General features: G+C 38.2%; 1 protein-coding gene across 13 annotated transcripts in view; it reads left to right on the forward strand.

Annotated features, from left to right (window-relative positions):
- The window catches only part of LOC121725454 (gastrula zinc finger protein XlCGF57.1-like), a 95,295-nt gene that overhangs the window by 48,455 nt on the left and 30,101 nt on the right, over positions 1-16,739 (forward strand). Inside the window, exon 5 of one of the 13 annotated variants that reach the window (XM_042112451.1) lies at positions 7,117-8,189. The exons of 9 other annotated variants lie outside the window; for them this stretch is intronic. In XM_042112451.1, coding sequence (XP_041968385.1) covers positions 7,117-8,171 — 1,055 coding nt within the window. In that variant the 3' untranslated portion in view covers positions 8,172-8,189. 3 more of the 13 variants (XM_042112449.1, XM_042112448.1, XM_042112452.1) reach the window with 3 other exon arrangements.

Below are 16,739 nucleotides of genomic sequence, written 5' to 3' on the forward strand. Positions count from 1 at the left end.
TGCACGGCCCGTTGCGTACGATGGGCGGGGACCATCTTGCGGGGAGCTTAGATCTATGAGTAAGGTACTTTGATACCTTATTAGTTAATAATAATACTTTTTAAAGCGAGCGAAGCCGCGGGCAAAAACTAGTATTAGATAAAACGATTTTAGGACTTTTTTATCTTTATAAAATAGTTCGTATTTAACCAAAATGTACATAGGTATAATATTGACGATATGATAATACTAGTAAGACAGGTACAGTTATGTTATATCACCGTGCTTGAAACTTGGTTAATATTTAATGAAACGTTAACGAGTCCTTACTAATTTCTACGGAAGATAAACGATTTGGAAGTGCGCATTGTCACGAGTCTCTTCTCTTTGTTCTAGAGATGGATTGGTTAACAGTGGCTCGCCGCAACGCAAAGGTAGTCTTGAAATATTCAACGGCATATCCGTTTAAGTTGCCCTCTCACTCCATGGTATGCGTCTACTGCTGCGAGCAGTACGACGATCCGAAGTACTACAGACAGCACATGCGCGAGGAGCATAGGACGTTCAACGTGCACACGGCGTTCGCGCATTTGAACAACACATGTAGTGAATACATTAAAGTCGACTGCACCGATTTGGCGTGTAGGATATGTTCGGATACCTTCGATAATCTGGAGTTACTCAGCGCCCATCTGAAACACGCTCACGACAAAGACGTGGACCCGAAAGTCGAAGTGGGGATGCAAATGTTTAGATTGGGCCCGGAGCGCTGGGTCTGCGCTCTATGCGACGTGAAGCTCCCGAGTCTGCGCGAGCTGAGCCGACACACGAGCTGCCACTATCACAAATATACATGCGAGACCTGCGGCAAATCTTACATAAATAAAGAAAATCTGCAGCGCCATTTACTCTATGGGCATACTCAATTCAAGATATGCATTAAATGTAAACTGTCTTTCCCGAGCTGCGAAGAGAGGAGACAACACGTCTTACAGTCCCCGCGCTGTTGGCCGCTCTCGTGTTCGTGCTGCAGCGAACGATTCGTTTCGAGAAAATTAAAACTCGAACACATGGCCCAAGTTCACGGAAAAGCTCCTAAAACGTATACGTGCCCGGAATGTAACGCCACTTTTGACAAATGGAACACGTACCGGTCCCATTTTGTATTATCGCACACGGGCGACACCTATGCTTGTTCGTTCTGCGGCCTCAAGTTTGATAAGAAGCGATCTCTATTGGAACATCGAGTGACGCACACGAAGGAAAAACTATTTTCGTGTCAAGTTTGTTCGAAATCGTTTTCGAGAAAAAAGAATCTGGCCCAACATAGCTGGATACATAGAGAGCATAAAAGATTCGAGTGTACTCTATGTAATAAACAATTTAATCAAAGAGTCAGTTGGAAAACTCATATGAAGTCTTACCACCCGGAGCTAGTGAACTTTTGACGTCAGTTAACTATTTAAGACCGTTATTTTGCAACGTAGATATTTTAATGTGATAAATAAATTGCCAATCGACGATGCCCATTTAAAAAATTAAGTAGGTTACTTAAGTTCTAAGTTTTAATGATGAGCACTTAAATAAGTAAATAAATATTTCTTTCCTTATATTCCTCAACAAGTTCATATCTCTCAAAAAGATTTTTAATCTGTTTTGGTACTTGAACGACGTCTATGAGAACAAACGGAATGACCGGGATAATTTCTTTTTTGTTCTAGAACAAAAAGATTCATATTTCGTGGAGAGGTGCAACGCGAAGATATTAGTCCAATATACAACGGCATATCCGTTCAGACTCCCCGAAGATAACATGGTTTGTATGTTCTGCTGCGATAGTTTCGAAGACCCGTCGCTATTTAGGCAACACATGGACCAGGAACACAAAACTTTCAAGCTCAGCACGGCCTTCGCACATGTGACAGAAGATTATAGAAGAAGTATCAAAGTAGACGTCACCGACCTTCGGTGTCGTCTGTGCTCGGAACGATTCGAAAACGTATCAGACATCGCCGAACATCTATTTAAAGACCACAAACAACCGATCGATTTAAATGTCGAATTAGGCATCAAGCCGTTTAAGCTGGAACGGGATAAGCTATTGTGCGCGATTTGCAATACAAAATGTATGTGTATGAAACAATTGAGCCGGCATCTCCAGACACACTTTTTAAAATATACGTGCGAAGCTTGCGGAAAGAGTTTTGCCACTGTTACAAATTTAAAAAAACACATCAGTTACTCTCATACCAGCCAAGGAAAAGTATGCAAGAAATGCAAAACGACATTCACATCAATGGCGGAGAAACGTAATCACCTGAGCGAGTCGAAGAATTGTAGGCAATATATGTGCACCCATTGCGGGGAAAGATTCGTGACATGGACGACTAAACTGTCGCATCTGAGGGAAGCGCACGGGGCTGGAAGGTCGTACGTCTGTAAGGAGTGCGGGGAGTCGTTCGAGCAGAGACGAAAGTATCGAATACATTTTAAAATAACACACACCGAAGACAATTTTTCGTGTTCCTTTTGTACTCGGAAGTTTGAAACGAAGAATGATCTGCAGGACCATGTAGTAATACATACAAAAGAAAAACGGTTCCCTTGTCCCAGCTGCTCTAAATCGTTTCCGAGGAGAAAAAATCTAATACAACACATGTGGATACACAGCGAATCGAAGAGATTCTGCTGTACTCTATGTAATAAACAATTTAACCAACGAGTTTGCTGGAAAATGCACATGAAGTCCCATCATCCCGAATTAGATAATTATGACTACATGCTGAACACCGAAGCTCAGATATCATTAGATGGTTTAAAAATGCTATAGGAGTAGAAATGACTTTGGTATTTAACATTATTAAAAAATACAACAACGATCTTGTTAACACTAATAAAGAGACAAATATAAATCGTGTTTGTCTAAATTCGTACCGTAAAAGGCATTAACTATGGTAATGGCACTAAATGAGCACAATAACATTTCCTCTTTGATTATTATTACTGAAGTAATCTGAAAAGATAACTAAAATTATGTTAAAATTCAAAATGATCAAGGACATTTCTGTCTGTTCTAGACGTATCACGTCGAAACGCTGAGGTTATCGTCAAATATGCGACTGCGTATCCGTTCCGATTACCTGGGTCGTCGTTAATGTGCGTATATTGCTGCGAAACCTTCCCGAAACCCTCCGTGTTCAGGCGGCACATGGAGGACGACCACAAAGAATTTAACGTTGACACAGCTTTCGCGCACTGTTTAAGCGAGGGGTATTTAAAAGTCGATTGCACCGCCTTGCGATGCCGCGTTTGCGATCAGACCTTCGAGACCATCGAAACGCTCTCGAAACATATTAACGATCACCACGAGGGAACACTCGATCTCTCCCACGATATGGGATTACATCCGTTCAAATTTGAGGACGACGATAAGGCGAAATGTGCGCTGTGTGAAAAGAATTTCCCCGGTTTGCGACAGTTAAGTCGGCACATGTCCTCGCATTTTCAGAACTTTACGTGCGAAGAGTGCGGCAAAATGTTCTCGACTAAAGGCACCTTGCACAACCATTCTAGATTCACGCATATATCCGACGAGCGAATATGTAGAAAATGTAAAATGACATTCGGCTCGTTGGAAGAAAAAAGGAAACACATGGAAACCTCCCAGAAATGTTGGCCATACCAGTGTAGCGTGTGCCCCGAACGATTCATGAGATGGAGTGGCAAGGAGCACCACATGGTCAACGTACACGGTTACGCCAAAAAGACTTACTTGTGTAAGGAGTGTGACACCACTTTTCCGTCCAGGAATACATACGCGGAACACTTCTACGCCGAGCACACGGATGCTAGTCAAATATGTCCGCACTGTGGTCGAAAATTCGTCAACGTGACGGCGCTGCATAAGCATATTGTAGTTCATACGAAAGAAAAACTTTTCCCTTGCGAGGTTTGTCCCAAATCGTTTTCGAGAAAGAAAAATTTGATCCAACACATGTGGATCCACAGTGAGGTGAAGAGGTTTTGTTGCACGGTTTGTGATAAACACTTCAATCAGAGAGTGAGTTGGAAGACTCATATGAAATCGTACCACCCAGAGATTGAAAACTACGAGCAAATGCAAAATAGTAAAGCCCAAATAATGTTATATAATGTGGTTAAAACAGAAGCTGAAATGAATAACTGACTTAAATTCTTAGGAAATGACTTTGATAAAATTATTTGTTCTACGTTTGTTTGTATTGGTTAATATTAAATTAGTATATTAGTCATCAGATCCTCAACAGTAAGGCTTAGATAATGTCGTCCTGTGCGTCTAGCATGCGTACTATCGAGTGTAGTTAAAAACTAATCTTCTCATAATGTCAAAATCTCGACAAAACTCGATGAAAATGTGTTATTTTGACGACAGATCTACACAAAAATGTATGTCATGTAAGGGTCTATACTCTATAGAGATGAAGAGACAAACAATCAAACATCGAGAAAACATGTAAACAAAATTTTCTCGTTGGCGCATGCTAGGCGCACTGATGAAGATGCTATTATGTCGTCCTACGAATACAGCGGAGCTAAAATGGTCACATTTAGCAATTCCTCTCAATCAATTCAGCAAATGAATTGTCAAAACTGTCAAACTGACAAATGTCAAATCAGTACAAAAATACAGAAATGAATTGCAAGCAGAGTTGCATTTTGCGATTTTAGAAAAATGGATCATATTATGATTCATATCATGATTCTTCAAAGCGACCATTTTAGCCCCGCTGGCATATTCATATTTGTAAAATATTCCCTTATGGTAATGAAAACTGAGCATTAGCCAATACGTTTTCTTTATCACTTCCTTATAGTATCGCCGATCAAAATGTATAAAATTGACATTACACGAGTCGAACGTCAACTTCGTATTATTGAACGCATATGTCAATTCCATACATTATGATCGACGATTCTATAAAGAAGCGATAAAGAAAATGCCTTGGTAGAGTGCAGTACTAGCATAGACAGTAGGTAAACAAAAAAATTTGTTGATGATCGTATGGATGTGTTATTTAACTCCATTCTCTTTATTAATTAGCCTAGTTTAAATTTTTGTGAAGTGTACATTTAATATTTATTATTATACTTACATATAGTAAAGATTAGACGTGTCACGTTACATTTTGCATTATTTACTGTATGTGCTAGTAGGTCCCTCTGCTCTGAGTTCTGACCGTCGAGTAATATTCTCTATTACCATATGAACAGTGTTAAATTAAAATGGTTAAGGGCCCGTTTCACCACTTCCTGATTAGTGCCGAATAGGCTATCCACCACTTAACTTGACAGATAGAGTATAGAGAATCTTTCAAAATAGTTTTGGACAGCCTACCTGGCAGTTTATCAGGAAGTGGTGAAACAGACCCTAAAACACAGATATCTTTTTAATGTAAAAAAGTAAAACATATTTTTTGTTATTTATAAGTGAATTAAGTTACATCGCGCATAAGGCATTTCTATTTTTAATAGCCTCGTTTTATATTATAGTAATTACGGCTTTGGTTGTAGCGAAAGATTAATATAATGTGTAATTTATGGGCCTGTTTCACCACTTCCTGATAAGTGACGAATAGGCTCTCCACCTACCTTGACAGATCAAGTAAGAAGAATCTGCGAAAAAAGTTGCGAATAGCGTATTCGGCGCTTTATCAGAAAGTGGTGAAACAGGCCCTAAATGTTTATTACGTAGAACACACCTTTTTTTTTGTTATTAGTAATTAAAAATAAATGTTACAATAATAAAATTACTCAAGTTTTATTTCCATTACTTCTTTATCCATGCTAATATTATAAATTACAAAGTGTGTCTGTGTGTTTGTCTGTTACCTCTTAACGCCCAAACCGCTGAACCGATTTTGCTGAAATTTAGTATAGAGATACTTTGAGTCGGGAAATGACAAAGGGTATCTACTTTTTATCCCGGAAACAGGTACGGTTCCCGCACGATAAACGAATTTTGGCGCAACGGAGTTGCTATTCGATGTTATTAATGAGCTATGCGCTATTCTCTAGACTTAAACAAACGGATTTCGCTAATTTATTTTAAGTTGAGTTTGCTAATATTGAAAGAAAGTTAAAAAAACATTATTACTTATGTATTTATTTCAATTTTTTTTTGACAATTTTAACTAAACTGTAATAGGTATGATGTGAGTGGAACAACGTCAGGCGGGCCCACCAGAATATAATTAGTAACACAGTGTTAACAGTGGATCTTTTTTAAGTCAAATGTATGTGCATCAAATTTTCAATGAAAGAATATAACTGCAACTTATAGGACTGGTACCGACTTCAAAATTATAAAGATTGAGAACAGAAATACTGATTACTGAGTACATAATAAGAATTATGTAATTCTTATTCTGTACTCAGTAATATTTTTTCATTGTCACTACAATTGTCACAATAAATTTAGAGCAATCAAATTTCCACCTTGGTAGCCATAACATCAAATTCGAATATAGATTTTCAATTATTATGCGGCAGCCGGCTGCTGCTTGGGGATTGATGGGTTAAAGTACAAAATAATATTAAAATCGATAAACGAAGAATACTTAATGATCGAAAATATCAGTCTCGATCTATAACACTATGAAAAGTACTAATAATAACAGGATCATAATGTGATGATGCATAGTGTGGTGATGATGATGATGATTAATGTAAATAGCATAGTAGCTTATGCTTTTAGTTTTTTAAACTTTGTATCCAATTATTGTTTATATTTTTTTCCATAAGGAATCAGGAGTTATGTTATCACCTTTGGAACCGTGGTATACCATGGTGCAAAATCTTACTTTTTCTTAGCAAATACATCATATAAAACTAATATGTTGATTAACCATAATATGTTGCCATTTGAAGTTCAAGGAGTCCCCTCAATTCCTCATGGTTTCCATCATCAGACCACCACTTTTGTGAACATGGAACACAAACCAATTCGGAAGAATACCTTATACAACAAAGATTTTTTTTAAATAGGTTCATAAACGGCGGAGTAATCGTTAAACATACTTACAAAATAATTTCCACAGCCGAACGTATAACCTCCTTCTTTTTGGAAGTCGGTAAAAAGAAGTTTTCTTTCTTTTCTAGACTTACAAGACCCACGTCAAGAAAAGGTCAAAAGAAACGCTGAGATTGTATTGAAACACTCGACGCTTTATCCATTTAGACTACGAGGAGAGTCGATGTTATGCGTTTATTGCTGCGAAAACTACGAAGATCCAAAAGAATTTAGGAACCATATGGATACTGAACACACCACATTCAGGCTATCCACAGCATTCGCTCATCGACCGAATTGCCAAGAATATATTAAAGTCGACTGTACGAATTTGAAATGTAGACTTTGTTCCTGTGGATTTGAATCTGTCGGTGACGTTGCGAAACATTTACACGATGTTCATAATTTTCTCACCCTCGATTTGACTCATGATCTCGGAGTGGAACCGTACAAACTGAACTTGAATAAATATATATGTGTCATTTGTAATCAAAAACTTCCTACGATAACGAAATTGTGTAGGCACACCACATCCCACTTTTTGAAATACACCTGTGACATATGCGGACGAAGCTACTTGAGGTGTGAGGCATTAAAATACCACATGAAATGTAGTCATTCGGGAAGTAATGTTTGCAGGAAGTGTTGGAAAGACTTTGCTACGCCCGAGAAGAAGAAGGAGCACATTAGCACGAGTCCGGCCTGTTGGCCGTTCTGTTGTGTGTACTGCCGGAAGCGATTTCAATCGTGGGAGAAAAAGCAGGACCATTTAGTCGCAGTCCATGGACGTCCAAAGCGCACTTATACGTGTCCAGACTGCGGCGAGAAGTATGAAAAGAGAAGTCTCTTCTACGCACACTACAGTGTCAACCATTCTAATCAATATTTCGGGTGTCCCTGTTGCGATCTTAAGTTTGCTAGTAAGGCCAAAATGGAGGAGCACATGCGGGGCCACACGGGAGAAAAAAGTTTCGAATGCACAGTGTGTTTTAAATTGTTCGGTACTAGGAAAAGTCTAAAGCAGCATATGTGGATTCATAGTGAACAAAAAAGATTTGTTTGTGGTGTTTGTAAAAAACAATTTGCACAGAAAGTTAGCCTCAAAAGCCACATTAAGTCTTTTAATCATAATGTGTTGAATTAATAAATTGATTTTTATTATTATAATTTTTTTTTGATAATTTTAAAAGTGAAGATAATCGGCCAAGTGCTATTTTCATAAAAGATTGTCAAATTTTTTATATTTACATATGTATTTTAGTTACAAATAACTCAGTAGTGACATCTAGTACAATTTATGATAAAATTTGATGCGAAAGCTTTATAAGCGCCATCTCTTATTTTGCGACGGAGTTATTAACTATTATTATCCTACCAAATTAAAAAGTAAGCATTTCATACAGTAATTGGGTACTTGGCTGGTCTTATTTATTTTGGAGGTTTAAAATTCTTATGTTACCGTGTCAAACATTCTAAGATTGTACCTGTTGGCATTATTGATTACGAGCAAAAAGGCAAAATGTATGGGAGCTCCCATTAAGAGCTCACCTGACTCTAAAAATCAAACATCGTCCTTCTCTCTTCACACTCACGCCCGTCTTTCATATGCCAGGTGAAAAAGGACGGCGCGGAATCATCGCCGAGTTAGTTTTACTTGAATAAAAGACGAACTATAATGATTATGAAAAAAGTGTTTTGAGCAAATTTAGGTTTTATCAATACCTTTTTAGATATTAAAAAATATTAAAGAAAAGACAGCAAACTTCGAAGAGCCAAGCAAAAATGTGTCTAAAACAGGGTTTTTTGTAAAAAAGAATCTATCGAGCATTTTTTGAGTAATCGTGTTTTCGTCTTGAGCATTTAATCTTCATGAACTGAAGTTACTTGTGTCAAAAAATCAGTTTTCTAGACCTTACAGATTTTGAGATCTAGGTTAAAGTATGTAGTCAAGTTAAGGTCATATGGGCTCTTAAATATTTTTTATTTTTAGTATTCGTTGTTATAGCGATATACCTGTGACATCTGTGAAAAATTCAGAAGTCTAGCTATAGCGGTTCTTCAGATACAGCCTGGAGACAGACAGACAGACGGTCGGACAGACAACGAAGTCTTAGTAATAGAGTCCCGTTTTTACAGCAGGCGTACGCGGGTGCGTGTTTTTTGTGTTTCTTTGTCTCTAACCAGTGCGTTACGTATTCAGTTATACTATCTACGGGATCGGCTAAAATGTGTTTCGGCCTTTTGTGTGGGTATCTGTATGTACCGTAATCATGTTCGTATTCTGCTGCCCTCTTTATGAGACGGTTTGAGTGAACTTTGGCCTTCTCAAAGAATCTTTCGGCAAATTCTTTGATGTAAGCTTTTATTGTGAGTCTCTGTGTAAGTCGATGTTTCTCATGTAAAAGGGGGCGCTGTTACCAGTCGCAGAAATCTATTTCGTACTACTTGCAAATTTTTCATTTGTACATCACTTATGTGTGCGAAAGAGACGCACGCATAGGTGAGTATCGTTCTAATGCACGTCTTGTATAGCGTGATTTTGTGTCTGAGGGACATTTTACTACGCGAGTTTGATAGAGCGTATAATTTGTAAATAACAACGTCTATGTCCAGGACTACTCCTAAATATTTTACGTGTTTGACTTTAGGTATGGTGTTGTTAAACAGGCTGATGGGATGCATTACATTATTTTTCATTTTATCACTAAAAAGAATTGCATTAACTCTTTTTGGGGTTAACTTCTATTCTCCATTTCAAGAACCATTCGCCCAGCTGGGTGACGGCTTGCTGAAGACATTTGACTGCTAGTCGGGTGGAAAGATGAGCACAGAATAGGGCTGTTTCATCTGCGAACATAGCCCTTTGTACCCTAGGATGCCGGGGGATATCTGATGTGTACAGGTTGTACAGGGAGGGTGAGAGGACCGAGAATGTACTCCGTTAGGCGATGTACTTGATCGGGATAGCTGAGCTGTTCTCGGAACGCGAACTGCTCGTCGGGTAAAATGTTTTTGTCGTTTATTACTTTTTTCAAACGTCTTAGGATGATTATCTCGTAAATTTTTCCGAGAGAGCTGAGAAGACTAATTGGTCGATAGCTACTGGGTTCCACCCGAGGTTTGCACGGTTTGTGTATACCTATTATGATAGCCATCTTTCAGAGATCAGGGAATGAACACCCTATGCGCAGGGCGTTCAAAATGTTCACAAGGAGCTGAATTAGTTCGGAAGGTAGCATTTTAAGTGTTTTATTCGAGATGCCGTCATGGCCGGGGGCCTTTTTGGCATTTAGACACTTAATAATGTCCTTGACCTCTTTTGGGTCCACCGGTGGTGACGCAAGTCGGTTTTCGACTTCATTTTGCACATGCCTAAGGTGCAAGGGGTCAATCGGTATGGTACTCGGCCGACACTGCTGTTCTATTTTGTCTGCTAAGCACTCTGCTTTGTCTTGGTCTACCAGTGCAGGAGGACGGTCAGGTCTGTTTAGTGGAGGCATAGTGCTCTCCGTGTCCTTTTAGTTCCGTGGCTTTCGCGAGTGGCCAGTAGGCCACATGAGACGCTTTTACTCGCTCAGAAGTCGATCCCATCTCTCTGTTTTTGCCTCTTTTATTTTAGATTTTACCTCTCTTGACTATTTAGGAATTTTGGTTTTGAATGAAAACACATATCACGAGCTAATTTAATCAAACACTATCTTTACTACTATCTTTGGTCTTACACGAATTATTACGAATATTTTAAGTATTATCACTATTACAAACAAACCAAACTATAACTTATTTACATAATCGAACACCGAATTTATTTAAGAGGCTTGCAGCTATACTGAACATTTGCATCATATGGTGTACAGATTTATTAAAGAAATCTTGTCTATATATTTTGTAGTCTCGTTTGAAGTAGCCATTAACTACTTCTACTAAGTACTACCCAACGGCATATGGTCACGCAGTGACACCTATTTGCTTGTTCAGTGATGAGCTGATGTTCACCCTCAAACAGCGAATCTGCCATATATGTTTTAAAGTTGCAAGCCCTACAAACTAATTAAATCTCTAAATCCCCTGTCTAGAATAAAAATATCATTGTTTTGAAAGTATTGTCTGAGAAAAGAGTTTTCATCTCTGAAAAGAGACTTCATTAGATATGGTATATCGGTGTGGGTGGTGGTTGATACTTAATGTGATGTTGAGTAAAGGAAACGCAGTCAGATCGATCACCAGTGTATTCACTCACATCAACTTACAACAAGTACAAATTACAATGGGCACAACTTGCCTCCGTCTTAACTACGTCAGGTCTCCGTACCTGAACAACTCTAAATTACGACTAACTATATTATATAAACTCTTAACTAAGACTATGCGTACCTACTTCTCTAAGATATAGATAGAAGTAAGGATAGATTGGGACTCCTCGATACAATCAAAATCTTTTTTTTTTTTTTTAATGAAATAAGGGGGCAAACGAGCAAACGGGTCAACTGATGGAAAGCAACTTCCATCGCCCATAGACACTCGCAGCATCAGAAGAGCTGCAGGTGCGTTGCCGGCTTTTTAAGAGGGAATAGGGTAATAGGGGAGGGTAGGGATGGGAAGGGAAGGGAATAGGGGCGGGTAGGGAAGGAAACAGGGTAGGGGATTGGGCCTCCGGTAAACTCACTCACTCGGCGAAACACAGCGCAAGCGCTGTTTCACGCCGGTTTTCTGTGAGAACGTGGTATTTCTCCGGTCGAGCCGGCCCATTCGTGCCGAAGCATGGCTCTCTTACGTGTAATTCTCTTATTTATATCTTATTTATACTCGGGCTTAAACCCCTCAATTCTTATTTCCCACGCTATCAACAATCTCTTTTTTGTAGACAAATATTCCTTGGCTTCAACACAACGTGTTGCACCATTTCAAATGTGTAATTTTAAATCAAATCTCTCAACAACAATATTATGAAGTTCTCACTCTTTAATAGCTGTTGTTTTCTCTCTTGCCAAAAATAATCAATGGTTGAAAATTATACAATACAATCTTTGTTTTACTCGTTAACAAGTTCACTTTCAAATATTGCAGTCTTTTAATAACATCTAACTCATACCTACTATAATATCTAGATTCTGCGTCGGTCGTCTTACCGCTAATCTAAGAAACAATTACTATATGCTATGCAATAAGATGTATGCTCGATGTAGAGGGGTCACGCAAGCTAGAGTGTGTAAGATGTTGAAGAAGATACAAGTCTATGCCAAGCATACAAACCAAGTACCAACCTATAAGTGAATTTTTAAATGTTAGATTAAAATATTTGGCTTCAATGTGAATACAGAAATAAACTACAAAGGCAGTGGAATCAACAATCCCAAGTCCTCCTTAAATGAGCCTGTCACTCGATATCTTTAGATGTTGAGATATGAAGGAAGGAGCTAAACGTCGTGGCTTCACATAAAAATGATTATAAATTTTTTATCTATCTCTGACCTTGACTTTTCAACACATACTCTGCTTTTGTTCGATGAATTCAACGCACACTCCGCTGCGTTTCTAACAATATAATATCTTCTCTTCCATTTTTGGGACAAACCTTCGTGGTCCTTCATTTTTGGGTTTATCCTCGGCGCGCTTCGCCATAGCGCAATTTATTTTGATTTTCTCATATTCTTAAAAATTTCTCCTTGAGCTGGCTCATATTTTGCTCCGTACAGTACAGCTTTGTCTAAAGGCGTGTCGGGAATGCCAAAAATTATGTATCGAATGTTATCCCGCACGTTAAGTCTTGTTGGCGCTGCAATCTAGAACATTTTATACGCGTATTCTTGCAGCGATTCTTTTTTTCTTTTAAGTCTTATAAAGAACCCTGTGAACCTGCAGGATGTAGACATCTTCACCAAACTCCTCTATTAATGCCTGCTTAAACATCTTCCAAGTTTTCGCGCAGTCTTCGTAGTTGACAAAAAATTTCGCCGAACCTTCTAACAGTTGTTTATCTTTTTTTGGGCGATAACGATCTCTTTCTGTTTACTGTACGTCTTTCCCATTTTTATAAATTTTAGTGATAGTCCCCCAAAAAGAAAATATAAGACTACTATAGTCTATGAGAATGTTTCCAGAAATGATAAAATTATACATTTAAAAATGATCAATACAATACGAATACGGTATTGGAAATTTTATTGTGAAATTTTTAGTTATTACTCAATGACAAAAAGCAACTGGGCACAAAGTTTTTAAAATAATAGTAAATGGTATCAATCACACGGCAAACGGCTTACGCGTGAATTTTCGTAGTTTGATTTTGTAATTTTACATTCCGAATCTTTTTTAAGAATTGGCTTAATCGTAGTAGCGAATTCGAAACTATAAGTTTTTAGGCTCTATGATCTTCTACGTTCGGGCTAGAGTCAATATCATTTGTCGTCGTAGTCGTATGCAGGCTTAAGTCTGTCGATAGATATACCATATACCTTATACCTCTTTAAAATAATAAAACCTCGTATGCACCGTCATAAGTAGGTTTAAGAGGTTTGCGGACGGTGTCATCCCTGACGATCACATACTGAACCTATAACTACTACTATACTTACTAATCTAAATCGGCTACTTTATCACGTAAAAATAGCGATCAACAATCCAGTAACGTTGATGTCATGAATGTCACAAACCATGGTGTCATGTATAGCGATCGATTGCAATCGTATTGTTTTGGCTGATACGTGATACGAAATTATCGCGCAATAATTGCTATCGCAATGCTCTCGCAAGATACGTGATAGCCCAGCGCATTGTAAATTAGAAATGTTGTCCGGTAAAGGTTTCTCATTTTCTTTACTTTCCGTGGATTCGTATAAATCTTTAATTGTAAGACTCCGTATAGGCATACCACGAGTATGTTTGGGATTGACAATTTCTGGCAGTAGACATTTATGGTAAAAATGTGATAATTTGGACTCCATCATTGATTTGCAGAATTCGTCGTCTTTTTCAATTCTTTCGATGTGTACTGGTTCTTTTTCTCCCGCATAAATACCAAATAGACATTACTGTCGCCCTGTTACATGCAGTTGTCCTTGCACTTGAAAATACCAATACTTTTTTTGTTGATTGTTATAGCGTGTGTCTTTTTATAATATTTTAATATCTGGATTTTTTTTTCTTCTATAGTTTTTCTCAAGCAAATTTTTGACGCCGAAAAGGGACATTTAACTTTAACTAGAACATCATTTCCAATAAGCCCGTATGGCGTAGCACCAATAAATGAGAAATCTTTATCAATAAACAGTCCACAGGGCTTAAGACACATTTTCTTATTGTTAGATTTTCTGCAACGCTTGCTGCTCATTTGCAATACCATGGGCAATGGGTGCAACATGACATATATTCGATTTATATAATATATTTTTTACCAGCGGCGCGGTGTCCTTTGATGCTTGTCTTTTGCAAACAGGGCCAAAATTAGAGGCCGTAATTAGGTTTTTACGAATTTCCAACCATTCGCTACTGTCTCTTTGTAACATCTTATTGCGCTCGATTGCATCTCTGTCAGAAGTAAGAGATTTGAATTTTTTTAGAAATTCCTTTTTAGCTATTTCTAGATCAAATTGAGACATCTGGATCAGAACTAGCAGGACCATAATCATTTTGTTTCTGTTTTGATTCTGCCACTCTCCTGAATTTTTGGTTTTATTTTGAATTTTATAAACTGCTTTTTCTTTTCTGGATTCTCTCTCTTTCTCTTTTCCTTTCCACAACTTCCGCTAATCCTGCTGGCCCTGATTTTGCCATATCTTCCGCCAATACTGATAGGCTTACTGCTGTCACAACTTCCACCGATCCTGCTTGGCTTCTCCTGACACAGGGTCTGCTGCTGCTACATGGCCTGCTGCTGTCACAAATTCCATTAATCCTGGGGCAGGGTGCGCCGACAGGATACGGAAACATCCGAAGTTTAAATTAAGAACATAAACTACGTATTGCATAGTACTAGTGCAACACGTAGTTTATGTTCTTAATTTAAACTTCGGCTGTTTCCGTATCCTGTCGGTCCACCCTGCCCCGGGGCAGTTTAGATGCCGAAAACGATATTTGATAAATCTAGCCCACCCTAAGTAATATACAACATTAATAATGTGTGCACAACTTCCCAATGTCCTTTTGCCATGGTAGCATGAGCAGTTATAGGTAATATTCTGTAATTGTGTTTATTCCATTTATATTCTCATCAAACATAATAGAAGTATAATATATTTTTGTTGTTACGTGTCGTGAATGGATTCTGCACCTGATTAAAATATTATTTCTGCCCTCTATTGCCGCGGGATGTCTATATATTTCCATATTATATACTCCCGTGGTTATCAAGTGTACAATGCAGTACGACCGTGCTAACCTCACGTGATATGTACCAATTGATAATTTAATTATGTCTTCAATTGTTAATTGGGAAAAATGTTCAACTTCGGGATCATTTGCGTGAAACTCATTCTGTGAAACGTCACTCTATGTCTTTTCAGATTATTCTCCTCCACATACTCGGCCAGACGATTAGGGCGTTGTATGTTCCGATTGATTGTTTCAATGAAATCTTCTGTGTACGGAGTACGGACTGTCTTCGTACGGATCTTGAAAAAAATTAATCAAAGCTGCAGCAATTCTAAAATCCTCAAATATATGCGGCACATGTTTGTTGAATACTCTGTTTCTGAATATCTTGAAGTCTCGCTTGAATCAGCCGACATAGTTTCTACGACCCAGCGCACCATTGTAATAAGTCTTGATTTATTAGCTTGATCGGTGTGTACTCCTCTCCGCCTCGCTCCGCGTCAGTGGAAACGCACCCTAACTCCTTGCGCATTTACAACAGCAGCTGGTAGGGCAGGAGCAGGTGACGCTTGTCGCTCTTGATTAATTGCAGCATTGATTCTATGCCAACATGAGTTGCAAATCGATCGAGTCCCATCAAAAGCCACCTGTAACAACAAAATATTAAAATTCTTGTTTCCATGAAAGAGCGAGATAGCATGATTGGTTTCTGTTACCAAAAACTACCTTCGCCGTAGCATGCAAACAGTACGTGACCGTAATACAAAATATTAAAATTCTTGTTTCCATGAAAGAGCGAGATAGCATGATTGGTTTCTGTTACCAAAAACTACCTTCGCCGTAGCATGCAAACAGTACGTGACCGTAATACAAAATATTAAAATTCTTGTTTCCATGAAAGAGCGAGATAGCATGATTGGTTTCTGTTACCAAAAACTACCTTAGCCGTAGCATGCAAACAGGCCGTGACCGTAATACAAAATATTTAAATTCTTTTTTCCATGTAAGAGCGAGATAGCATGATTGGTTTCTGTTACCAAAAACTACCTTAGTTGTAGCATGCAAACAGTACGTTACCGTTTTTATACATACACAAAATTACTTCCTATACGAACATTTTAATGAACCCTAAAGTTGATCGTAGTACTTACTAGGAATTCAAAAATTATATAATCCAGCTATATCTCCAGGTCACCTAGATACACCCCATAACTAATGTATCGACATATTTTAGTTACATGATACATTTACGAATTTTGTACATAAGTAGGCATTTTGTTTTTTTTTTAGTGTAAAGCCTGAAGGTATTTTCTGTGTAAGCGTAGTCCACAAGTTTAGCTATGAAATGACAACTTTTTTATCTTCTTAGGATATTTATATAAGAAGTATTGGTCAGATTAGT

This window comes from Aricia agestis, chromosome 3 (genome assembly GCF_905147365.1).
Source record: "Aricia agestis chromosome 3, ilAriAges1.1, whole genome shotgun sequence".
Taxonomy (NCBI): domain Eukaryota; kingdom Metazoa; phylum Arthropoda; class Insecta; order Lepidoptera; family Lycaenidae; genus Aricia; species Aricia agestis.